This window comes from Myotis myotis, unplaced genomic scaffold (genome assembly GCF_014108235.1).
Source record: "Myotis myotis isolate mMyoMyo1 unplaced genomic scaffold, mMyoMyo1.p scaffold_m19_p_19, whole genome shotgun sequence".
Classification (NCBI taxonomy): Eukaryota; Metazoa; Chordata; class Mammalia; order Chiroptera; family Vespertilionidae; genus Myotis; species Myotis myotis.
Window position 1 is genome coordinate 40,915,983 of NW_023416323.1, and position 24,463 is coordinate 40,940,445.

A 24,463-nucleotide genomic window follows, 5' to 3' on the forward strand; every position below is an offset into this window, starting at 1 on the left:
CTAGACCTGGAAACCTACTGAATGGGACTCTGAGAAACCAGCCCAGCCCCTCCTCACCCCCCCACCCCCCCACCCTGCCCCGGGCTGCTCTCGAGCTCCTGCAAATCATCTGGAATGCGACCTGTTTCCATGCCTCTGACTGTGACCACCGGGACGACGGAGGACACTCGTGCATAATTTACATACTGCTGAGTCCTGGGCGCCTCTCAGTGCAGCCCCGGAGGCCCCAGCATGTCTCCGAGAAGGACATCCAGTGACAGATTAACTCCAGCCGGCCCCCCCGGCAGGAGGGAGAGAAGGCTCACCCTCGCCGCGCCCACATCTGCAAGCGTCTGTTTTTCTCTGTTGGCACGAGAATGTTGAGAGCAACTTTATTTATCGTCACCAGAAACTGGAACCGATACAAACGCCCGTCAGGAGGCGAGTAGACAGCCCGAGTGGGGCCGAGGCGCGCATTCCATATCCCGAAGCAATAACCGGCTGGTGGCTTAAACCCGGGAAGCTCAGATGCTTCCTAGGGGGCCGTGCAGGAGGGCGAGGCCTCCCCATCGTGCTCAGCTCCTCTGCTCACAGGTATGGCTGCTCAGGCGCACATTCTTTGCCCAGATTCTGACCATAAAAAGTGTTTTAATCTCAAAGCACAAGGAGGGGGGGAGCTGTTCGAAAGAGCACTTAGCAATCTGCCCGTGAACGTGAAGTTCCATTTGGTCGCAATGTGGGGATCCTCCTGCTCATGAGCCGGGCGGCGTGGCAGCCAGGAGAGGCTCCGCGTCCAAGAGACTCACCCTGGGCGGGTGGGCTGAGCGGAGGCCTTCCCGGCCCCACGTGGCCGTGGCTACAGGAGGCTCTAGGTCAGCGGTTCTCAACCTGTGGGTCGCGACCCCTTTGGGTGTCGAACGACCCTTTCACAGGGGTCGCCTAAGACCATCGGAAAACACATCTATAATTACATATTGTTTTTCTGATGAATCACTATGCTTTCATTATGTTCAATGTGTAAAAATGAAATCGGGGTCACCACCACATGAGGAGCTGTATGAAAGGGTCACGGCGTTAGGAAGGTTGAGAACCACTGCTCTATGGTAATGGCCGTGGTTCATTTTTAGAATCTGACCAGAACACGGAAGGCCAAATAGCCAGCAAAGGAAGGCCTACACGGATGCTGTACGTAGTATATACCTTTCACGGGGCCACAAGAACAGCACCTGTCTCAGGTTTTGTCTTCTGCATAACCCAGAAGAGTCTACGCCAGGGGTCCTCAAACTACGGCCCGCAGGCCACATGCGGCCCGCTGAAAACATCTATCCGGCCCGCTGAAAACATTTATCCGGCCCGCTGGGTGTGTTTGCCACCACTGTGTGCGTAGGAATTTGTTCATAGTTTTTTTTTAAACTATAGTCTGGCCCTGCAACGGTCTGAGGGACAGTGAACTGGCCCCCTGTTTAAAAAGTTTGAGGAGCCCTGGTCTACGCAGTCAACAAGATAAACTACAATCTGAGCCGCATGAAGCCTCCAGGGGAACGCCGGCTGGCACCTAAGCAACAGGCCCCTCCCCCGTCCACCAGCGCTCAGGAACCTTCCAGAAGCATGGCGAAGGTCCGTCCCTGGCCCCAGTGACCCACCCGCACAGCTGGGCGCGGGTCCCTGCACAGCCTGCACTTGTCTCCACGTTCCCTATAGCCTGGGCTTCCCGTTGGACGGCTACCGACTCCCCGTGAGCAAGCGCTGCTTTCACCCCGGCTCCTGTGCGGTCCTGCCCACCCGCACGCCCAGCCAGGCGGCAACACGCTCCCCGGAGGCCATCTGTGTCGTCCGCTGCCTGCCAGCAAGGAAGGCAGCCTAGGGTTTGCTTCACAGTTATATTCCCCGTACTTAGCACATGGCTGTAGCATGAATGCATACGTGGATCGTGGATGGATGGGTGGACAGATGGATGAGTGGACAGATGGATGGATAGTGATATTTTAACCATATTATATCATTTCCTCCTCACAACAGCCCTTTGAATAACAATAGCAGTTGACACTTATATTGTGCTTATTATATGCCAGGCACTAGTCTAAATTCTGCATGGACGTTAACTCTTTTTTTCTTCCCCCATTGATTTTTAGACAGAGTGGAAGAGAGAGGGAAAGACAGAGAGAGAAACATTGATGTGAGAGAAACACATCGATTGGTTGCCTCCTGCAGGAGGCCTGACCAGGGCCCAGGCCGGGGATGGAGCCTGCAACCAAGGTACATGCCTGTGACCGGAATGGAACCTGGGACCCTTTGGTCTGCAGGCCGACGCTCTATCCGCTGAGCCACACCAGCCAGGGCAGGATGTTAACTCTGAACTCTCAGAGCTCTCTGAAACAAGCACCATCATTATCTCCTTTGCCTGATGAAGAAACTCGCGGAGGCCCGTGGAGGTGACGCTGCCAGCACGCACCATGCTTCCTCCCTATCAGCTACGCGTTATGGAGCAGCAAACAGTGGACGGCCACGTTAAGTGGACTGAGCACCCCCCCCCCCCCGCCCCCTGCCCACGTGGATGCACAGCCAGGACTGCGTTCTCATCTCGCTGTTAAAGGTCAGGGCCCGGAGGGGAACCCAAACAGTCTGGCTTCAATGCCCGAGTAGGAAACGTGGACTAAAGCTAGTCCGAGGCACTTAGATGAGATCAGTAAGAGAGAGAATGCTGGGGTGCGGGGTGATAAGAGGCTAGTTTTCTCAGGATTGTTCTCCCCAAACTGGAGGTTCTGAGGGGGGGAGGGAGTCCAGGACGAAAGAGAAAAGAATAACTAACCTGGAAAATGGGGGCCCCTCCCCACACCCCGAAGTCTCCTGCAGTCATTTTGTTTTGGTTGGAGAAGGAGGGGTTCGCTGGCAGCTTCCCCATTTGAGTCCCTGGGCAAAGGCCGCACAGCTAGTCTCAAGCCAAGTGCGCAGGGAACGTGAGCTCAGTCCCGACCTGAGTGAGCGAAGTTCTGAGCGAGGCTCCTCAGGGACTGGATTTGAAGACATAATCTGTCAAAGCGTCCGGGGGGGGGGGGGGGGGCTCCCGGGATGAAAGAGTGGAGGCCAGGATAGAAGGAGAATTACAAACAGGAACAAGAAGGGGGGGGGGCAGTCCCTGACATTAGCGTGTGGGTGGTGATGGTTTCAGGACGACGCCTTCTGAGAGATCTGCTCTGTGCTGAGAGGTCTCGAGGAAGAAGAGAGACACAGATCAGCACTGGGAAACGTTAGCTTCGTTTCCTAAATGTAAAAGTCCACGGGAGACTGGATGGGAGGTGGTGTCCCTGTGGCTGGACGATGAATGTCGAGAGAAAGCAATGACCTTGCCATCATGAAGAAAGCTGGTGAGCCCGGCCGGCGGGGCTCAGCGGTTGAGCGTCCACCTACAAACCAGGAGGTCACCGTTCCATTCCCGGCCAGGGCACACGCCTGGGGTGCAGGCTCGGTCCCCAGTGTGGCGGGTGCAGGAGGCAGCCGATCAGTGATTCTCTCTCATCGTTGGTCTTGCTCTCTGTCTCTCCCTCCCTCTCCCAAATCAATAAATATATATATATATATATATATATATATATATATATATATATATATATATATATATTAAAAGAAAACTGTTGAGCTGGCAAAGGAGAAGGGAGAAGAGATGGGAGGGGGCTACACCCGCCTTTCGTGGTCCTCCCACAGGATCTGGAAAGGACGCAGGTTTGACAGGCACGGGGTTGATGAGCTGAAGTGCATTGTGGGGCCAGGGTGAAGGTGCTACCCGGAATCCAACAGCAACCCCAAGAAGAAACCTCCCTCCCTCCCTCCCAGCCAGCAGGCTCTCAGCAGACAGAAACCCAGGGAAGACTCCCTGTGAAGCCACCACAGAGCAACATCAGCCCCCGGCATGACACCGGCATGACGGGCAGGCCTGGCTCCCAGGCTGGGAGGCAGCGGAGCCAGGACCCCAGGATGGCTCTGCAATCAGACCTGCCTGCCTGAGTTCCACCCACAGAACCCAAAAGGGGCTCCCCGCTGTGAACCGGGATGGAGATGCCCTCCCCAGGCCAACTCTCACCGCACACCAGCTTTTTATGAAGCCGAGATCCAGGCCTCTTTTGAGATTTTTGATCTGCTCTTTAAAAAGGGGACGTTTTGCTAGAGAAGGTAGCGGAGTGTTTTCATAATTCTTTTAAGTTGGCTGCAAGAAAGATGCTAAGTTAGTTCATCTAGGCATCTTTTAGGAATGAGAATGAGAGTCCTGGCAGGCCCCCAGGCACACCCCCAAATGCGGGGGTGGGGGGAGACCACAGGCTCCACAGACCTCACACCTCTTCCCAGCAAATGGCAGATAAGAGCTAATCACTGCGAACTGGATTCCCCAAGTCCTACTTCCTGAGCTGGGAAGTGGGAATAGGGGCGCCCCGGGGTTCCTGGACACCCCAGGGACCACCTTCCTAGAACATAGCGGCGGTCTATGGCATGATGATGATGCGTTTTGTTTCCACGCTCAGAAAGCCAAAAGGAAGCAAAGGTTTTCTTCTTAGAAATTCGATTCGTCTTCTCCACTTTCTCTGCCTCGAGGACATCTCCTCTGGGAGGAGTTTTATGCGCAGACCCTTGGCGAGGCACAGCTGCCTGCTGGGCCAGTGAATTCCAGCTCCTGGGGGACAGGGCATAAAAGCTCAGGCGCGGGCACTGGCCTCGCCAGCGTCCTCAGATTCTAAGTGCGGACATGGGATGGCCCTGCAAAGAGGGACCAAGTTTGCCGCGAGGGCAGACGGGGTGGGACCCTCGGGTAGGACCCTGGGGTAGGATGCCAGCGCCGGCCACCAAGCCCGCCCTCCGCGCGCCACCGCGGAAATTCCCGCCCGGGCCGGCGCCTGGCCTCGGGGTCCCAGCGCTGTCCGGGCGCGGAGCTGGAGACAGAACCTCAGCTCCAGGTGGCCGAGTCCCCAGAAAGGGCGCCTTTGCGCCGGGGGACTTGGCCGCTGAAGAACCAGCGCGCCCAGGGCGCACAGGGGAGAGACCCCGCTGGGGCCGGGACCCCCTGGACCCAGCCAGCCTGCTACCCAGGCCTCCGGTTCGAAGCCTTTCCAGCGGCCCAGGAGAGGTTAGGATGTGAGCGACAGCAGTTTGGCCAAGAAAAGAGTTTCTGAAACTCCCGGGAAAGCGAAGTCCCCGGGCTTGGAAAAGAAGGGCTCCCCAGGTCTTTCCAATCTTAGTCTTTGCTCTCTGTCATGTTTCCTACCCCCTCCCCCGCAGCTCCAACCCTAGGCAAGAGTCCTAAGGGCTAGGGCTAGGGTACTAACCACCTCAACCCTTTTCCCCCCTCTCCCCCCCCAACTTTCAGACAAGAAAAACACAAATAAACCAGAGTGGCTAATGCAGGGGCATGCAGACCCCCCCATCCCAACACACTCGCCACCACCCACCGGCCCTCCCACCTCCAGGAGGGGAGGGATGGGAACCTGATCTTCTGGCTCCACCGTGAAGCTTCCCATCAATAACTCGGTTATCACCCAGGTGCCTCCGCCCCGCCCCAGGGCGCCCCGTCGCCGCTCTTGGCCTGGCATCAGAAAACGAAACCTCCTCTCCTGCCCTTCTCCTGGGCTGGGCCCAGTGGGGCCGGGGGCTGGGGGCCGAGGAAACGAGGCTGGGGGGCTTTGGGGCGCGGGCAGAGCTCGTCAGGGCCTCCTTGGGGACGCGGGTGCCCAACCAGCGCCCATGGAAGGAGGGCGCCTGGAGCCCAGGGCAGGCCTCACTCCAGGCTCCATCCCAGACCCTGGGGTCAGGCTGGGCCAGAATAAGATGCGTTTGCGGGTGTGAGAACCAGGCCTCCAAAAGGGGAGACTCAACCATCTCTCCCCTCTCCAGGGCCCGGGAGGCCAGAAGGCCTGGAAACCCCTGCGGCCTTGGGGTACAGCCCTTCACCCCGCCAAGCTACTCAGGACGCCCTAGGACTTGGGAAACCTGAGGGGGCAGATTGGGTAGAAACGCAGGTATCAAGCCCCCCCTCCCCCCACATGTGAGTTTGCAGCCCTGGGAGCTGGTGAGGTTCTTGTTGGCCCAACAGAGGTCATGACCCTGGGCGGCCACAGCCTCCCTTGGGCACCCCCACGCCCCTAAGTGTCAGGCCCTCTGATCTGGGAACCGCAAGTCCAAACGCCGCCACCCCAACCTCCCCAGCAGCTGCTCCACCCAAAGCGGACACGGGGGCCCCTGCGGACTGCGCTCCTCTGTTGGGTGGGCAAGTCGCCCGCATGGACTCCAGCGGTGGCACCTCGCTGGCACTCGCAGCCCCGCTCAAAAGTACAAACCAACCCCCACTCTGTCTCCGTCTTTATTAATTTAATTATTTCTGGGCCTCGCAGCACTCCAAGCCCTGACACTGCGGCGCCCGAGTCGGGGAACCATGGAACTTGGGCCCGAGACAATGGCCCGTAATTGATGCATTGCCATCGACAATAGAGACCAATTCTCCTCTCCCCGCCATTCTGACCACCCCCTCCTTCTCTCCCCCCTCCCCCGCGCCCTGCTCCCCTCTCCTCTCTCCCGGCCATAGAGCGAAGGAAAACAAACAAGAAATTAGCGGGAGAAGCCGCGCACGGAGCCAGGCGCCCGCCTCTGCGCCATGGAGGACGCGGAAGAACGAAAAAAGTTACGAAAGTTTGCATCACCCGACTCGGTCGGTCTCTGCGCGCCCACTTCCAATCAAACGTCACGCAGCTGATGTTGCGTGTGCATTCGTTTGGTTGTTTGTTTGCGGGGGAGGGAAAGACCCCCCCCCCCTTCCTTAATCACACAGAGAGCCAGTCACCCGCACGTGGGAAGCCATTCCCGGGTGCGTCCTGCTGCGCGCGCCGCGCCGCGCGTCCGGGACAGAAAGGTTTGCGGGCTCGGCGGCGCCGCTGGGTTCCTGGCAGCGCGCGGTGCCCCGAGGCCCGGGCTTGCCAGACGCCAAGATTGCTGGAGAGGGATGCGGGCGGCTCCGGAGGCGGGCTGGGTGGGAGAGACGGTGTGCACGGGCCTGAGGACGCGTGGTCGCACCTGGAGCGCGCGGGCTGGTGCGTTCCGGGCGACCACCGTTTGCAGGGAGGGTGGGCGGGCGCGGGGTTGTCACCGGCTTCCGCGCACTCTCCGGGGGTCTGGGGTAGGCGAGCCGCTCGCCGCCCAGGAGCGCGGAGATCCATCTTGGCTGAGGGGTCTCTTTAAATATTCAGTGAGAAATAATGGCATTTGAGGCACCACCTATGGAAACATTATTATCTTCATTCTTCAACATCAGCCCCGCTGAGAGCTTCGTTTGTCTTTTTATCAAAATCTATGGGAACCAACAGGACCTGGGGAGAAAGGGAGAGCGGGCGGAGGGTGTGTGTGTGTGTGTGTGTGTGTGTGTGTGTGTGTGTGTGTTAGGGACCGAGCGAGGGCAGAAGGAGAGGAACAAACAAGAGGGACAAGAGAAAAAGGCGAGGAAAGGGCAAACAAGGAGAAAGAAGTTATAGTTAAAAAAAAAAAAAAAGAGGGGGGTGTCGGCAGGAGGGAAACAGAAACATTCACCACCACACAAAAGATTTAGATTAAAAAAATAATAATAAACCAAAAAAAAAACTAAGAGAAAACGAGTCGTTTGGGGGAGCGCGCTGAGGGTCCGGTGTACCCGAAACCCCACTCGGAAGATCGGTGCCCACTTCGCACGAACCGACTGTGGCGCTAGCCAGACTCCAGGGCGCTCAAGAATTGGGGCGTCCTTATGAGCCCTCTCCTCTCCCGATCGCGAGATAGGGTAGGGATTGTGTATCTGCAACCCCCCCCCCCCCGCCCCCGCCGCCCCATCACTCAGCCGAAGTTTAGTTTGTCCTTCGGGCGCAGGACTGCGGGAGCCCTGGAGCGAGGAGACCCCGAGGCGCGAGGGGAAGAGCCGGGCTGAGCCGAGGACGGAGAGTCAGGTTCGCAGGCGCCCGAGCCCAGCGGAGGGAGTGCGGGGCCGGGGCTCCCGACTCGGGGCTCCGGGGCGCGGGCAGGGAGGCTGCTTCCCCGCCTGGGGAGATGGAGCTCGTTGGAAAAGTTTGGGTGCCGCGCCCGGCAAGTGCCCGAGGTGCAGGCGAGCTTCCTCGGGGCCAGACAGCTGCGGACAGGGACCCTCCCCCGCCTCACTCACTCCCGACTCCGCGCGGCCACCTCGTCGCCAGGAGCCTGGGGTGCGGCCCCCTCCCCCCGGGCGGAGGGCCCAGGGGTCCTGGGGACCGGTCTGGGCCGCGCCTCCCTCGGCCGGGGGCGGGTAGCCGCGTGGAGGGTAAGCGGCGGCCCCTCCCCTCCCCCCCGGCTGGAGCTGAACTCGGATCCCAGGCCGGTCCCAGCTCTCCGCCCGCCCCGGGCTCGGCGGCGCCACCGCCGCCGCCGCCTCCCCGCGGAGTGACGCGCCCTGTAGCCAACCGGGGCAGGCGAGGGGGGGGTGAGGTCGGGAGGGTTCCTGGGCGGAGCCGGGCCGCCCCTTATCCCACGGGCTCGGGGCTGCTGCTCCCGAAAACTTCAGCCCTAATTGTCCTGGGAATGTCCGAGGTAGAGAAGGGGACCGAGGGAGCAAGCGAGAGGCTGGAGGATCGGGGCCCTCGGAGGAGAATCGGGGTGCCGGGAGAGCTGCCCCTCCCCCCAGCCCCCAAACCCATCACGTTCCCAAACCTTTCCTGGGTCCTCTTCTGCGCACCCCCGCGAGCCCGGGATCCAGGGGCTGGAGAACTCGGGGCGAAGGAGCGCTGAGCGAGGCGGCGAGCGGGCGGGAGGCTGGGCCGCGGGCGGGAGGCGGACCGGCGTGGGGCTGGCTCTTCCCCACTCGCTTATTTTTTTTTATGGGTGTGGGGGTGGGCTGCTTGCTGGTAGCTCTTAAAGAAACGAAGAAACGCTCACGAAACGGGACTTCCTCCCCCCCACCCATCCCGCCACGGGACTCCCTCCCCCCGCGAGCCGGCACGCCTAGCGCCGGAGTTGGGAAGTTCGCGCGCCCGCAGCCGGGTCCCCAGCCCCCGCCGCCCGGCCCCACCCCCGCCCGGGAGGCTTCATTCCGGGGAGGGCATGCTAATTTGGGTCGGCCCAGCCGGGGATGGGGGGGCGGGGAGGGGCGGGGGAGGGAGGGGGCCGCGGGCCCGGGCGCCCGGGGCGCAGAGGCGAGGCGAGGAGGCCGGCCCCCGGCGGCCGGGCCGCGGAGTCCCCGGCGGTCGCGAAGAGGGTTAACCGAGTGTCGGCGGCGCGGCGCGCAGAGCCAGCCCCGCGGCCGGCTTATTGGGCCAGCGCGCGGAGAGACAGGGGTCTGCAGCAAATCACGAACTAATTGATTAAGGCGAGCGGGTTTGAATAGCGCTGGCCCGGTGCCAATCGCCTTTCAAAGAGCCCCTCTATGATTAATCGCAATGCATTATTGATAATCATAATTATAGCAGGACACATGCGCGCTGCGCCCGCGGCCGGGGAGCCGGGGAGGGGGCGGGCGGGCCGGCGGGCGGGGGGAGCCGCCGCCGCCGCCGCCGCTCGATTTCCGTAATTTTGAGAAGATTTTTTTTTAGTAATTTTTTATTCTGCCCCAGCTGATGTTTGAGCCAGCATGTCGCGGAGGAAGCAAGCGAAGCCTCAACATTTCCAATCCGACCCCGAAGTGGCCTCGCTCCCCCGGCGAGATGGTGAGTGCTCCGGCCCGCGCCGTGGACACACGCGCGCACACACGCACTCACTCACACTCACGCACACCCGGGCCCACGCACACGCGGCGGGGCCCCGCACCCATCGCCGCCGCCGCCGCCGCCGCGGCCCCGCTCTCCCGGGCGACTCGGCGCGTTTTCTCTTTTCTTTTTAATTTTCAATTTGCCGTCGCCGGGCTTCCCGCCGCCCCGGGGAATGCAAACACTGCTCCCGGCGGGATCTTTCCGGAGTTGCTGGGTCCTGGCGGGGGAGGAGGGAGCGCGCCGGCCTGGCTCCTCCGTCCCGGCTTTTCCGGGGAGCGGAGCCGGGACCCGCCTGTCCGCGGCCGGGGTCCGGCGGGACGCGAGGGCGGCCAGAGGCCCTCCGCGCCGGCCGTGCGGGGCTCCTGCGCTCCCCGCGGGGCGCCCGGGGGCCCCGGCCAGGCCTCCGCCGCCGGGCCCTGCTGCCGGCGGGAAGAAAGTTGACTCGTGCTCCGCGCTGAACTCCGAGCTGGGAGCTCCCGCGCCACCCCTCACGCCCCACCTGGGCCTGCGCCGCCTCCTGGGGTGCCTTTGGGGGCTCAGAGCTGCTAGAAGATGGGGTGCTGTGTCGGGGCGCCCGCGCCGGACTCGCTCGGGTCGCGGCGGGGCGAAGAGGCGCTGAGCTGCCGGTCGCTCCCGGGACAGTGCGGGCGGCCAGGGGACAGGGTCCGGCTGCCCCCGTGGATTCCCGCATTTCCCTCCCGCACATGCACCCCCACTCGGTGCGCGCCCCCCGAGCACGCCGGTCCCCGTCCTTCCAGGAGCCGCGAGGTCTCCGCTGGCCCCGGGAGCCGCCGCCTTCGCCTTCCCGCATGGAGGCGGCCGCTGCGGGCGCCGGCGGGGAGGACAAGTCCCGGACGAAGTTTGTGTCCGGGAGCCGAAGCCCGGAGGGGCGCGATCGGGCAGGCCCCTGGGGGGACGCACGGAGGACACCCCGAGTCGCTTCCCGTCCCTGGAGGTGTTTCGCTTTCGGGGCCTCGCAGCTCCCAGGCCGCGCGCCCGAGGCGATGGAGCGGCGCCGGCTCAGCTCCGGGCGCGCCGCCGGGGACGGACGAGGGGTCGCTCCGGGGCGAACCGGGCGTCTGGCGGGATGCTCACGTCCGGGGGGCATTTGGGGGTGTGCGGGCGGGAGCTTGACCCCCACGGGGCTCCGAAGCTGCCCTGCGATCGCACCTCTGTCCCCGACACTCTGGGCCGCCCGGGCCCCGGGCTCCGGGTCCGTCCCCAGAGGCCTGCTCCTCGGGAGGGCCGGGGCGCAGGGACCCGCGCCGGGAGGCCGAGAGGCTGGGGGACTCCCGCTGCCTGCACCCCACCTGGCAGTCGGGACCCAGCACCCCTGGCGTGGGGGGGCCTGTAAGAAACCGGGGAGCATTGAGGCCGATCAAGAAAATGATTTGCTATATTCGTCCCCCGACCCCAGTATTTCCTCCAGCGGCAAACCTTACCCAGAGTCTCTGGGGTTCCTCAGTCCCCCGAGAAGGGTCCCCGAACCCCGCTTTCCACCCCCGGGGAAGCCGGGTCTTGGGGGGTCATTGGAGGTGAAGCGACCCCAGGCCGCAGCTGCTGCTGCTGCGAATATTTTCCCTGGTTTTCTCAGCTGGTTTGTCTGTCCTCGCCCCACACTCCTCTTTCCTAAAGTTTCTGGGGAGACCGTCCGCCCGCCCCGCTGTCCTGCTGTGTTAACAGTTGACAACGTGTAGAGGCAACAGCAGGCCAACCGGAGGAGAAGGGGGAGTTTTTAGTCTTTTTGTTTTTTTGTAAATCTGTATAGGTTTTCTACATTTTCCAGAAAAATAAAAAGAAATTACACTCGGGCTTTGGGGAGAACCGGGCTAGCCTGGCGGCTGCCTTTCGAAATCCTGAATTTTTAATAGTGAAGGCTTCCCATAAAGCCACGGCATAAAAGGGGTTCACTACCTCTTCCCATTATTATTTATTAGGACTTTTTTTTTTAGTTTATTTGAGCTGAGAGGTAAGTTAATTAAGTAACTGAATCAAGTTTCCTTTTCTTTTTTCTCTCTTTTCTTCCTTCCTTCCTTTTCTTTTTTCTTCCTTCCTTTTCTTTTCTTTCTTTTTTTCTCCTTTTCTCTTTTTATCCCCCAAAGCTGCTTCATTGTCCCAAGAAGCTGTAAACGGAGGGGCCCTTTCTCGCCTCTGCCCACCCCCTTTCTCCTGGGCAGTAAATGGTTTTAGGTGATGACTGTTCTCACATGGCTGAACAATAAGTTGGGGAGAAGCTGCCCAGAGGGTAGGTTCTGTAAGAGGGTTACAGGATTTAGTGTGTTGTAATAATATTAGTACACAGCTAATCCTCCTCCAGGTCTGACTTACGGGAGGGCCATGCACAGGCCGCGTCTTCTCATTGGGGAGCCCTCGCCAGGAGTTTGTGACACATCTCAGAGTTACCTTCAAAAAGCCACCACCGTGGCCTCAGAGGAGTAGCCATCTCGATGCACCCCCCCAGCCCCACCCCACACACACACAACACACACACACACACACACACACACACACACACACACACACACATCACACACCCTTCAAGCACTTGTTGGGGGTTTTCTGTGTAAGGACTCCAGTTGGTTCTTTGTGTTGCTGTTTTGTTTTGTTTTTTTAAATAAAAGGTCGTTACATTTTTAGAAGGCAAACCCTCCCTCAGATAACGGGGTTCCTTTTTCTTCTATCTTGAAATGGTCTCCCACGACGCCACATGGAATACGGAAGGCGCATCCCACATTTAAAACTAGCCCGTGCTCTGGTCCCCTGTCGGCCCCTTCCACTTTGAGGACTTCTGCCTAGAGCGGCACCTACAAAAGTTTGTGGACCCCACTTCCAGTAGCCAAGCGACTCCCCAGGCTGTGGGGCAGCCTGGGCCGGTGCTGTGTGCCATGCATGTATGTGTTTGCGTGTCTGTGTGTGTGTGCGTGCGCGCGCGCATACAAAGAAACCCCGAGCCACGCTGGACAGCCACACGGATAACTTCATTGGAACAAGTTCAGGAAAACAAGATTATTTTGGTCAATCTCACAGCGTTCACATTTTAATTCTACTTCCGCGAGGCGGAGGGACCAGGAGCACCCTCAGAGAAACCTGGGCGTTTTTCTGTGTCTTCCGCAACCAAGACGATGGCGAATATGATTTGTGTCGGAGGTGATATTCAACAAGTCTTGAGTTGCATGTAGGAAGAGGACTGCGTTGGGGAAAGTATTTACCGAGATCAGTTAGTTATTCCGAGGAAAGGGAGTATTGGAATCTAATTTTCTCCTATGTGGGTTTTTTACCAGAAATGTGGATTCCGCGTGTCTGTGTGTGTGTGTGTGTGTGTGTGTGAGGCTTTTCTTCCGTGGGTGGTGTTTTTAAGATCCCTGTAACTACGTGGACGGCCCATTCATACTCCATTCATTTAGTGAGAAAGAATTTTGGTGTTCAGAGGGGTTTTTTTGCTTTTTTTCCCAAGGAAGAGATAACACTGGAAGAAAGATAAAAAGCATCATGAACCGCAGATAAAACATTGACTGTCATGTGAAGTCGCATAAAAATCCTCCTATTTGTATTAATAATGAAATTCTATTATTTGCCAAAGTAATTTCCTCATCCTGAGCAGCTTAATGGCTGCTCATTGATTTCTGGGCCCAGAAGGTTAGAGAGAGCCGTAATGAATTGGTGTGGTTTTAAAAAAAACACACACAAAAAAAACAAACCAACACCTGCAAGATAAGGCAGTTGCCAAAGAATTTATGTCTCATCGGGCCTGTTTTTAAGTTGGTCGCATAATGGGAGATGCTGGGTGAGGAAATGCAAACTGTTTGGGGGGGGGATTGGCTTCGGGGGGGGGGGGGCTGGCACAGACTCCCTAAAATGTTAAAGACAAACACACGGGCCAAGGCCTGAGAGCAAGGCCTGAGAGCCGGTGTGTGTGACAGTGAGTTTTGTGATGCTGAATGTTTTGGGGGGTTTATTTCACATCCAGCTCCTCCTATAGTTTATAGGCCAGTTGATGGGTCGTGCTTGGGGGGACTTCATTCCATTTCTTCCCATGTCTGCACCAACAGTCCTTTCGAAGGCAGACACCTACCTGTGGTTTTTTGTTTGTTTGTTTTTTTGTTTTTGTTTTGTGTGGGTTTTTTTTTTTTTAATGTGGAAACCTTCCTGGGAACCTGGGGAAGAAATTGGTAGATGAGTCATCCCCTCCGTTTTTTTGGAATTGTTAGAAGCCAAGCTCTATGTCGTAGCCAGAACCAAACTCCTCCTGCAGTTCCTGACTCGGGTTTTCTAAGGCATCCCCTGGAGCAGCTAGCTGGCCACTTCTCCGGGGCGTCTTCTCAGAGCGCCCAAACTGAAGCAATTGAGCAGGTTAGCAAGCAAGGAGGTGGTCCATTCCCCTACCACACCCCCCTCCCCCCCCACAGCAGGACCGCCTTTGCGGGCCAGGCTTGAGAAAACCTAGACCTGTCGGGGCTGTTTTAACCTTTGCCAGCCCCCTCCCAGGCAGAGGTGACGAGGTCCAGACCATAATATGTCCTTCAGGATCGTCCCAGTGACCCCCAAATTGAGCCTCGCTGGTCCCTTAGCAGGAAGTGGGTCGTTTATTTTAGTTTCACCTTATCAGCTTGGCTTCTTTTCCTAACCTCCTTCCCCCGGCTGCCCTCGGATGCCAGACCCCCAAAGGGGAAGATTGACAGGCAGTTCCCATCGCTCTGTTTTTTGCCCTCACACAAGAGGGATTTAGTTTCTGGTGCCTCCGCCAATGTTGACGCAGCCAAAGTTTAGATCTCGCCTTAAGGAGTCTCTCTTTTCCGCGTCACTGGAAGAGCTAAGCCACAAAGAAGTTGCTGAACAAACCCTCGCAACTGGAACCCCATCTAGTGTTCAGTTTGATTCAGCCACGGGGACGGCATTTCCCCCCTTTCCACTCCCGGTTCCTCTCGTGGGCTCGGATCCCAATTTTTAAAAGGAGCATCTTGTTGCTTCCCTCCCCCCCCCCCTCCACGCCCCAAGATTTCACTTGTATTCTTCCACGCAAGACGACACCGGTCCGGGGCAGAACACCCAGGAAATTTGGAAGGTGCCAGGAAACGTGTGTCTTTGGTCTCGCGTCACAGAGAGGAAACTTCAGACGGGGCCGAAAATACTCACAGCCTATGTGCTGGTGTTTACGGTTTCTGGGGAATTTTAAGCTGGACATTCAGGCCTTTCCCAGGTCTGTGCCAACAATTAAAAAAAAAGAAGAAAAAGACCAATCAATCAAAAATGTCTGTGATTGGCCCACGGAAAAGGAAGAGCCTGTTAGAATTCTAGGCTCCCCAATCACGGTCACGAGAGGGTCTGTTAAAAATGGGAACGTGGCCTGAAGGTCAGGGGAAGGCAGGGGAGGCGCTTTCCGAGGGGCTCCCAGAAGAAAACCACGCCTGGCCGAATGCTGTGTTGTTTTGGTTTGGGTTTTGTTTTTTGTTTTGTTCTGTTTTTCCCTTGGTTGGCTAGCCCTTTCTGTGTGGGGCATAGTTTTATTTTTGTTTTCTCGGTAGAGATCCTGGGACACCTCGGTTTTCTGCCTGCTGTTCTGCAGTGTTTGGCTCCGATGAGGGAAAACTGACAAATTTGAATTGGGCACCAAGTCCCTAAGTAGTGTAACAAGAAAAAACATTTGGGATTTTAGTAGAAATTGGATGGAGCTGTAAGTTCACCCTTCCTCTCCTCCCCACCACCCCAACCCACCACCCCCCAAAAATACCAGAAATTCCAAATATCTTTTTGTGTGTCAATACTTAAAAAAAACACTTCTCCTTAAATCTTCCCGTCTGACCAGGATTACAAAATTAGATTAATTTGCATGCAAAATCCATAGCAAAGGGGCCGGCATGTCATTTTCACCACAGCACAGGGAACAAGGCAACTGTATTTACTCTAATGGGGTCACCAGTTGGAATCCTGTCACAGATTATTCAGAGATAGAAGGTAGTAGACAGTTGGGAAAATGAATTAGAACGTGTTAGTGTGTGTGTGTGTGTGTGCGCATCTTATTTTGACTTGAAAGCTAGTCCTGGTGTTTTATCCTTTTTTTTTTTAAAGCTGTTTCATTGGAATTGTGTTCAGAATGCAGATAGATTTAAAGTTAAGAACTATTACAGTGTAGCGACACCTGCTTTTGAAATAAAGCAAAATAGATACCAGAAATTGTTTTTTTGGGTTGTTGTGGGGGGTTTTTTTTTTTTGGTGTTCAGAAACATCAGGAAATTAAATTAGTTGCCTCTCCAAGTGAGATCAAATGTCAACTTATTAAAATGTTGCGAAAATCGAAGCTAAAGTCTGAGCAGCTCTTTTTAACACAGCCCCTTTCTTACAAGCCAGCAGGCATTTATTTTAAGCAGCTCTGTTTTCCGTGCAGTTTAGCACCATCTTAAATATAAAACTGTTCAGGTTGAGAAACTTGAAAATTCTCAAGTGAATCTCACAGCAGCGCCAACGTAGAACTTGAGCCCAGGAAAGCAAGTAATCACCGGCTAAGTCCTGTAAAGTACCTTCTTTTTATTTTCTCTCGATAGTATGAGAATATCAGATGTTTGCGAGTTACAGAGAATTAAAATGCCCTTTCGTCGTGAGCACAGATGTGCTAAATATTTGAAGCAACGACATTGTAATGTGTACAATTGGTGAAGTCAGTTTTCTGATTTCCCTGGCTAGTTATTTAGTTCTGAATCTGTCATTATTTGCCTAAGCCCAGCTGACCAAGCAAAACTGTGTTTTAAAGTGGCTTTATGTTTTGATAAATGTGAGCTGGTTGAAAAGTATTTTCCACTGAATGCAGAGCTTAATAGAACATGCTGACATAATAGTTTTAATGCATTTTGTTGAAAATGTGTGAACAAACAGAATAGCTTTTGTTCCTTCATAATTGGCTGTAAAAGTAGATGGAAACATAACCATTACATATGGAAATGTGCAAAGAGGAGGAAATAACATTTCTGTTGAATATATTAGGAACTGCATTTCCTCGTTTGAAATAAGCATCCGAAATGGATGCATCATTTAAAACTGGTTGTCAAAATACAAAGGATCTTTTTGTCACATTATTTTTGTCCCAAGTTAAGCCACATAACTTGAGCAAAAATTCGTTTAGTATCTTGTTTACATTATTTTAAGGCAGGGAGGGGAAGAGAGAGAGACAGACAGAAACTGCTTAAAACGGCACCTCGAATGTGCACAGGAATCCAGGGGCCAATTTAGGATGATTAGACATTAAATTAAAACAGAGTCGTTATTGGTGTTCCCTGCGCCACTGAGATTTGCTGGGTATTGTGAATGCGTTTTGCACCCTGCCCTCGTGGAGATTAAAAGATGGGAATTAGGAAAGCCAGCGTGTTAAGTGTAACTTAGCTCCTCAAATAACACTCGCGGGGAAGAAAGTGCGCACACACACATTCTGCTTCCTGAGCAGGGCTGCTGACCAGCTCCGCAGCGCGGAGGGCAAACAGACTCGAGGCATTTTCGAAGTGTAGTTAGTATTTAGGTATTAATTATATTTTCTGGAATGCCCGACAGCTTGAGCCTTTTTTTTTTTTTGGATGTTCACTACAAAAAAAAGGCAAACGGCTGGCTCTTTGGAGTTGACTCTTTTAAGTTTCCTGAAAAAGCAGCATTTTGATTTTGCATTTATTCAGATTCACAATTAGCCTCTCTCTCTCTCTCTCTCTCTCTCTCTCTCTCTCTCTCTCTCTCTCTCGGCCCCTGCAAGTTTTCTGAGAGATTCAATTTGGAAGTCATGGAAACTGACTATTATCTGACTCCGTTCGGCAGAAAAGCATGCAGGGAGGTAATCCTTGAATTAAACAGTTTTTCCCCCAGCCCCCGGGGATGGCCACACACCATTTGTACAGCAGAAGTTGGTGTTCCCTGAGACGGGAAACAATGGGAGCCGGCCTGCCTGTGAATAGGAGAGAAGCTTGCCGTTTGGAGAGTTTTATGTTGAATTTACAAATGGATCTGGGTGAGAAGAAATCTGAGCAACCGGTGGAAACAGACATGAAATAAAGGGGATTTTTTTGATACCGAAAGGTCCGGGACAATCTGTTCAACAATTGGTAACAGTGAAGCACAAACTGGGTTGGTGTGTGTGTGTGTGTGTGTGTGTGTGTGTTTTCTCAAGGCATTCAGGCCAGGAGAGAGGCGAAGTGTTTCCAAACTCTTAAAAACCAGGAATTGTTTCTCCCCGCCCCCCTTCAGGGCACATCTTTTCTTGAAGTTGATGTTTAATCAGAAATGTAAATCTCCACCAGCTTGAGAGATAGGAAGAGCCCTTTGGGTGAAATATTTTAGAGGCACCAGGTGGCCCCGTGGAGCCCCATGATGGATAGTCCTTGCTTTAATTTTAAAACAAAACGTGCCACGGGGTGACACACCGATGCCAGGCGGGCCTGGTCGCGGGTTACGGTCATGGTGCTTCTCTTCGTTGTGTGTGTGTGTGTGTGTGTGTGTGAGTGTGTTTTGCTTTCTCTTTTGTATCCGGTTGTGGGTGCGACCACAGTGTGTGTGTCACGGATCTGGCTGAGCTGGGGCTCTGGGCGGGGGCGGGCAGGCGATGTCCAGGTTGTCAGTCGGCGGCGGGTGGGTGCTATGCATTGCTTGTCTCCTTGTCAACCGCTGATTGGAGCCCGAATGGCTACAAATGAGTTTAGTGACAGAACCAACTGTCACAGGTATCCTGGCACCGGGTGAAAGGGAATAAGGTTGACAGGAGCGCCGGGGCCTAATAAGTCCTCCTCTGAGCGGCCGCGGGGCCCTCTCTGGGTGAGTGGACGGTGCGGCGTATGAAGTATTGGAGATCGATGTGTCGCTATGGAACAGCGTCAGGCACCCTGTCTTCGGTGCATCGTAGCTTACATTTTGATGGATTATCTGAAGGCCGTGGCTCTCGGAGGTACCACATGGATAGGGACGCCTCCAGCATCCTTACCACGTCGCACGGACGTCCGTAGGTCCTGGTGGCTGGGTTTTTTTCCAGGGGCCACGGTCTCGAGCTCCGCAGGTAGCCCGCGGTGGACCGGCCACCTCTGTCTGGGGTTTGAGGTCACGGGGGACGGTGCCCCGGCTTCCTTCCTAACGCTGCTCCTCTTGATGTTGGCAGGGCACGCGGAGAAGGGACAGCCCCATCGCCCCGCCAAGAGCAAGGACGCCCACGTGTGCGGCCGGTGCTGCGCCGAGTTCTTCGAGCTGTCGGACCTCCTGCTCCACAAGAAGAGCTGCTCCCAGAACCAACTCGTGTTAATCGTCACGGAGAGCCCCGCCTCCCCACCCGACACCTTCTCCCCCAGCCCCCCTCCCGAGAACCCCGGGGAGCACGTGAATGACACGCCTAGCAAAGCCGATCGAGGGGACGGCGGCGAGCTCCCGGAACCCCGCGGGCCGGACGGGGACGGGTCCATGGAGGTGGAGGCCCCGGGGGCCGACAAGGGTGGCGGCGGCCCAGCCGGTGGCAGCGGCCACACCGGCGCCAGCCCCGGCGGCTCCGGCGGCTCCTCCACGGGTACCTCAGCGATCACAACCTCTCTACCTCAACCCGGGGACCTGGCGGCGCTGGGCGGCTTCTCCGTCATCAACAGCAACGTCATCATCGAGAACCTGCAGAGCACCAAGGTGGCCGTGGCCCAGTTCTCCCAGGAGGCGCGGGGCGGGGGCGCGGCGGGGGGCAAGCCGGCCGTGCCCGCCCTCATGGAGCAGCTCCTGGCGCTGCAGCAGCAGCAGATCCACCAGCTGCAGCTGATCGAGCAGATCCGCCACCAGATCCTGCTGCTGGCCTCGCAGAACGCCGACCTGCCCGCGTCGAGTCCCTCCCAAGGTCCTTTGCGAACATCTGCCAACCCCTTGTCCACGCTGAGCTCCCATTTGTCTCAGCAGCTGGCGGCCGCCGCCGGGTTAGCCCAGAGCCTGGCCAGCCAGTCGGCCAGCATCGGCGGCCTGAAGCAGCTGCCCCCGGCCCAGCTACCTCAGAGCGGCTCTGGCCACACCATCGTCCCCCCCCACGGCGGCGCTTCTCCCCACGTGAGCATCTTGGCCACGGCGGTGACCACCCCGTCCTCGGACCGGGCGGCTCCGGGCGCCGGCGCCTCCCAGGCCGGCAGCCCCGCCGTGGTCTCGGCGGCGGCCTCCTCACCAGCTTTCGCAATAAGCAGCTTGCTCAGCCCCGCGTCCAACCCACTTCTACCTCAGCCGGCCCCCGCCAGCGCGGTGTTCCCCAGCCCTTTGCCCAGCGTGGGCACGACCGCCGAGGACCTGAACCCCTTGTCAGCCTTGGCCCAGCAGCGGAAGAGCAAGCCGCCCACCGTCGCGGCCTTCGAGGCCAAGAGCGCGTCGGACGAGGCGTTCTTCAAGCACAAGTGCAGGTTCTGCGCCAAGGTCTTCGGCAGCGACAGCGCCCTGCAGATCCACCTGCGCTCCCACACGGGCGAGCGTCCCTTCAAGTGCAACATCTGCGGGAACAGGTTCTCCACCAAGGGCAACCTCAAGGTGCACTTCCAGCGCCACAAGGAGAAGTACCCCCACATCCAGATGAACCCCTACCCCGTGCCCGAGCACCTGGACAACATCCCCACCAGCACCGGCATCCCCTACGGCATGTCCATCCCCCCCGAGAAGCCCGTCACCAGCTGGCTGGACACCAAGCCCGTCCTGCCCACCCTCACCACGTCGGTGGGCCTGCCGCTGCCCCCCACCCTGCCCAGCCTCACCCCCTTCATCAAGACCGAGGAGCCGGCCCCCATCCCCATCAGCCGCTCCTCCGCCAGCCCCCCGGGCTCTGTCAAAAGCGACTCCGGGGCCCCCGAGCCCGCCCCGAGAAACCCGGGTGGGCTCCCGGGGGAGGAAGCCGAGGGGTCCACGGTGCCACCCTCCGGTGGCAAAAGCGAAGAGAGCGGCGTGGTCGCCGGCTCCGCCCCAGCGGCGGGCAGCGGCGCCCTGAGCTCCCCGACGGCGGCTGCCGACAACGGCCCTCCCGGTGCCGCCGCCGCCTTCACCAACCCTCTGCTGCCGCTCATGTCCGAGCAGTTCAAGGCCAAGTTCCCGTTCGGGGGCCTCTTGGACTCCACGCAGGCCTCGGAGACGTCCAAGCTGCAGCAGCTGGTGGAGAACATCGACAAGAAGGCCGCGGACCCCAACGAGTGTGTCATCTGCCACCGGGTGCTGAGCTGCCAGAGCGCGCTGAAGATGCACTACCGCACGCACACCGGGGAGCGGCCCTTCAAGTGCAAGGTCTGCGGGCGCGCCTTCACCACCAAGGGCAACCTCAAGACCCACTACAGCGTGCACCGCGCCATGCCCCCGCTGCGCGTGCAGCACTCCTGCCCCATCTGCCAGAAGAAGTTCACCAACGCCGTGGTCCTGCAGCAGCACATCCGCATGCACATGGGCGGCCAGATCCCCAACACGCCCGTGCCCGACGGCTACCCCGAGTCCATGGGCTCCGACACCGGCTCCTTCGACGAGAAGAACTTCGACGACGTAGACAACTTCTCCGACGAAAACATGGACGACTGTCCCGAGGGCAGCATCCCCGACACGCCCAGGTCGGCGGACGCCTCCCAGGACAGCCTGTCGTCCTCGCCGCTGCCCCTGGAGGTGTCCAGCATCGCGGCCCTGGAGCACCAGATGAAGATGATCAACGCCGGCCTGGCCGAGCAGCTGCAGGCCAGCCTCAAGGCCATGGAGAACGGGTCGGTCGAGGGGGACGTCCTGACCAACGACTCGTCCTCCGTGGGGGGCGACGTGGAGAGCCAGAGCGCGGGCAGCCCGGCCATGTCCGAGTCCACCTCGTCCATGCAGGCTCTGTCCCCGTCCAGCGGCGCCCAGGACTCCCACAAGTCGCCCGGCGCCGACGAGAAGCCCCCGAGGGCGGGCCCGGGCGAGTTCGCCAACGGCCTGTCTCCCGCCCCCGTGAACGGCGGGGCCCTGGACTTGACCTCGAGCCACGCGGAGAAAATCATCAAGGAAGATTCCCTGGGGTTCCTCTTCCCGTTCAGGGACCGGGGGAAGTTTAAGAACACGGCTTGCGACATTTGCGGCAAAACGTTTGCTTGTCAGAGTGCCTTGGACATTCACTACCGGAGTCATACCAAAGAGAGACCCTTCATTTGCACAGTCTGCAGTCGCGGCTTCTCCACCAAGGGCAACCTGAAGCAGCACATGCTGACCCACCAGATGCGCGACCTCCCCTCCCAGCTCTTCGAGCCCAGCTCCAACCTCGGCCCCGGCCAGAGCCCGGCGGCCATGCCCCCCGCCAACCCCTTGTCGTCGCTCATCAAAACCGAGGTCAACGGCTTCGTGCACGTCCCTCCTCAGGACAGTAAGGACCCCCCCGCCGGCCACGTCCCCCCCGGGCCCTCCGCCACGTCCCCGGTGCTGCTGCCGGCCCTGCCCAGGAGAACTCCCAAGCAACACTACTGCAACACGTGTGGCAAGACCTTCTCCTCGTCCAGCGCCCTGCAGATCCACGAGCGGACTCACACCGGGGAGAAGCCCTTCGCGTGTACTATCTGCGGAAGAGCGTTCACCACAAAAGGCAATCTGAAGGTACCTCCGCCCGCCGGCAGCTCCCCCGGCCACCCCTCGGGCCTCTCTCGGGTGGCCCGTCGATGTCTGTAATGCATGCTCCCTGGGTCAGCAGCCCAGACCCCCGGGGGGGGGACAGGGCCCGCCCTCCGGGGAGCCCGCTGCATGCACGTGGCGGCTTATGTGGGGAAGTGGTGGCTGTGCGGGTGGGGCTCGTGGCAGGGACCAGGCCGGGGCTGCAGCTGGCGGAGGGTCGGCGTGCATCGAATCGTTTGGTACCTGAGCGAAACGGCGGCCCGCCTCCCTTGTCTCGTTAAGTGCACCAAATGAATGGCTTCACCTACCGGGGAAGACAGCCCGGTTGCCATGGGGTATTGATTAAAGCCTCCACCGGGCCTGTGGGCTGCGCCGATCGCTTAATAATTGCAGCTCTCCGCGGCCCGTGCATCTCCTGCTCATAACCGTGCAGGCCCGCGCGGTTTGTTTTTCCAGGCGCGGCGGCGTCAGCCCTCTGCTCGCGGGCATTATGATAATCGATGAGGCAACACTTCCTACTGATAGGTGTTGGCCATCAGGCAGATATGCTTACATGAATCTAGAGCAACAGTTGAACACGCTCCCTGTGACAGTTTCCTGTTGACAGAGGATGTCCCTGGAGATGGCTGCCAGCCGTGCGGGAGGAATAATGACTTTCTGGCGTTTTCTCTCTGTGCACGGGGCCCTCCGTCAGCGAGGGCTACTCTCTTCCCCTCTGAAAAGGACGTTTCTAGGGGAAAGGGTGTCAGATACAATCCTGACCGTTGCAATGAGAGTGGACATAACAATTCTCACCCCGGTCGGCGCTATCCGTGACCGCCTGGCTCGCGGGAGGCCATTATAAACGAAATAGGGGCAATAAACACGGAGTAAGGAAGGCACGTTTGCCCGGGGAACAGGAGAGGCGGCCCCGGCTGCAGGGAGCGGACGGGTTATTACCGGTCTTCGGAGTGGGCGGTCCCGCTACCTCGTCCCCTGTCTGGCACGTAATAAGAACGGACATCTCGGCCGCTGGCTTTGCTGAGTGTTTGCTGTGATGGGAGTGGCAACCGATTCAGCTACTAAGCGTCTCCCTTCCTTTCTCTCTTTTTTCTTTTCCCTCTCGCTCTCTCCTTGCAGGTCCACATGGGCACCCACATGTGGAACAGCACGCCCGCGCGGCGGGGCCGGCGGCTCTCCGTGGACGGCCCCATGGCGTTCCTCGGAGGCAATCCCGTCAAGTTCCCCGACATGTTCCAGAAGGACCTGGCAGCCCGGTCGGGCAGCGGCGATCCGTCCAGTTTCTGGAACCAGTACGCGGCGGCGCTCTCCAACGGGCTGGCCATGAAGGCCAACGAGATCTCCGTCATCCAGAACGGCGGCGTCCCTCCCGTCCCCGGCAGCCTGGGCAGCGGGAGCAGCTCGCCCATCAGCGGGCTGACGGGCAACCTGGAGAAGCTCCCCAGCTCCGAGCCCAGCGCGCCCCTGGCCGGCCTGGAGAAGATGGCCAGCAGTGAGAACGCCGCCGCCAGCTTCCGCCTCACCCGCTTCCTGGAGGACAGCAAGGAGATCGTCACCAGTTAAAGCGCCGCCGCCGGCCGGCTGGAGGCCCCAGCCTGCCTGCTCACGCCTCCTCCTCGCCCCCTGGCCCCCCCCTCTCTCTCTCGGGTCCCCCCCGCCCCCAGACCGCTGAACTACTTCCCCGTGACGAAGACATTCTTTTGTACCTTGTTCCACTTCTAGAGTTCTCAGAAAGCTTATTTATTAGTGATATAACCTGGCTCTGCAGACAGAATGCAAGCGTTAACTTTGGTCTTCTGTATTTGGGACTACATACTAATTGACTAGAGTGCTGTAAACTTGCTGTAACATTTATGGCCATTGCAAAGTTGCCCTGCTTGGCGGTCTTAATCTGGCATTAACTTATTTTCTATATCCAGTTTAATACGAATCCGGTGTGGGCGCCACGCCCCCGCGATGCATTAGATCTCTAATAAAGTCTGTATATACATGTACACTTTGATCCTGCGGGAGCATTTTCTCAGCAAACGCATTGTCTCATCTTCCGAAAAAACAGAATTAAGGAAAAGGACTAAAGACGTACAGACTGAACAGTGTGGTTCTTTGAAAGGTTTGGGGTTTTTTTTTTTTTTTCTCCTTTTTTTTTTGGTTTGGGGTTTTTGTTTGTTTTGCCTTTTTTATTTTAAATTTTTATCCTA

At 57.8% G+C, this 24,463-nt stretch overlaps 2 protein-coding genes across 4 annotated transcripts in view; one reads left to right on the forward strand and one right to left on the reverse strand.

Annotated features, from left to right (window-relative positions):
- LOC118674788 overlaps nucleotides 1–8,914 on the reverse strand; it is a 30,939-nt gene extending 22,025 nt beyond the window's left edge. The window contains exons 1-2 of the mRNA XM_036346859.1: nucleotides 8,911–8,914; nucleotides 8,662–8,815 (exon numbers count right to left, since the gene is read on the reverse strand). Coding sequence (XP_036202752.1) covers nucleotides 8,662–8,815; nucleotides 8,911–8,914 — 158 coding nt within the window. The remainder of the gene's footprint in view (nucleotides 1–8,661; nucleotides 8,816–8,910) is intronic.
- The window catches only part of SALL1 (spalt like transcription factor 1), an 18,558-nt gene continuing 749 nt past the window's right edge, over nucleotides 6,655–24,463 (forward strand). The window contains exons 1-4 of one of the 3 annotated variants that reach the window (XM_036346340.1): nucleotides 6,655–7,046; nucleotides 9,561–9,653; nucleotides 18,814–22,250; nucleotides 23,385–24,463. The exon at nucleotides 23,385–24,463 is cut by the window's right edge and continues 747 nt beyond it. In XM_036346340.1, coding sequence (XP_036202233.1) covers nucleotides 9,578–9,653; nucleotides 18,814–22,250; nucleotides 23,385–23,828 — 3,957 coding nt within the window. In that variant the 5' untranslated portion in view covers nucleotides 6,655–7,046; nucleotides 9,561–9,577 and the 3' untranslated portion in view covers nucleotides 23,829–24,463. Of the gene's footprint in view, nucleotides 7,047–7,811; nucleotides 7,929–9,560; nucleotides 9,654–13,544; nucleotides 22,251–23,384 lie in introns of those variants that run through there. The other 2 variants (XM_036346341.1, XM_036346339.1) reach the window with 2 other exon arrangements.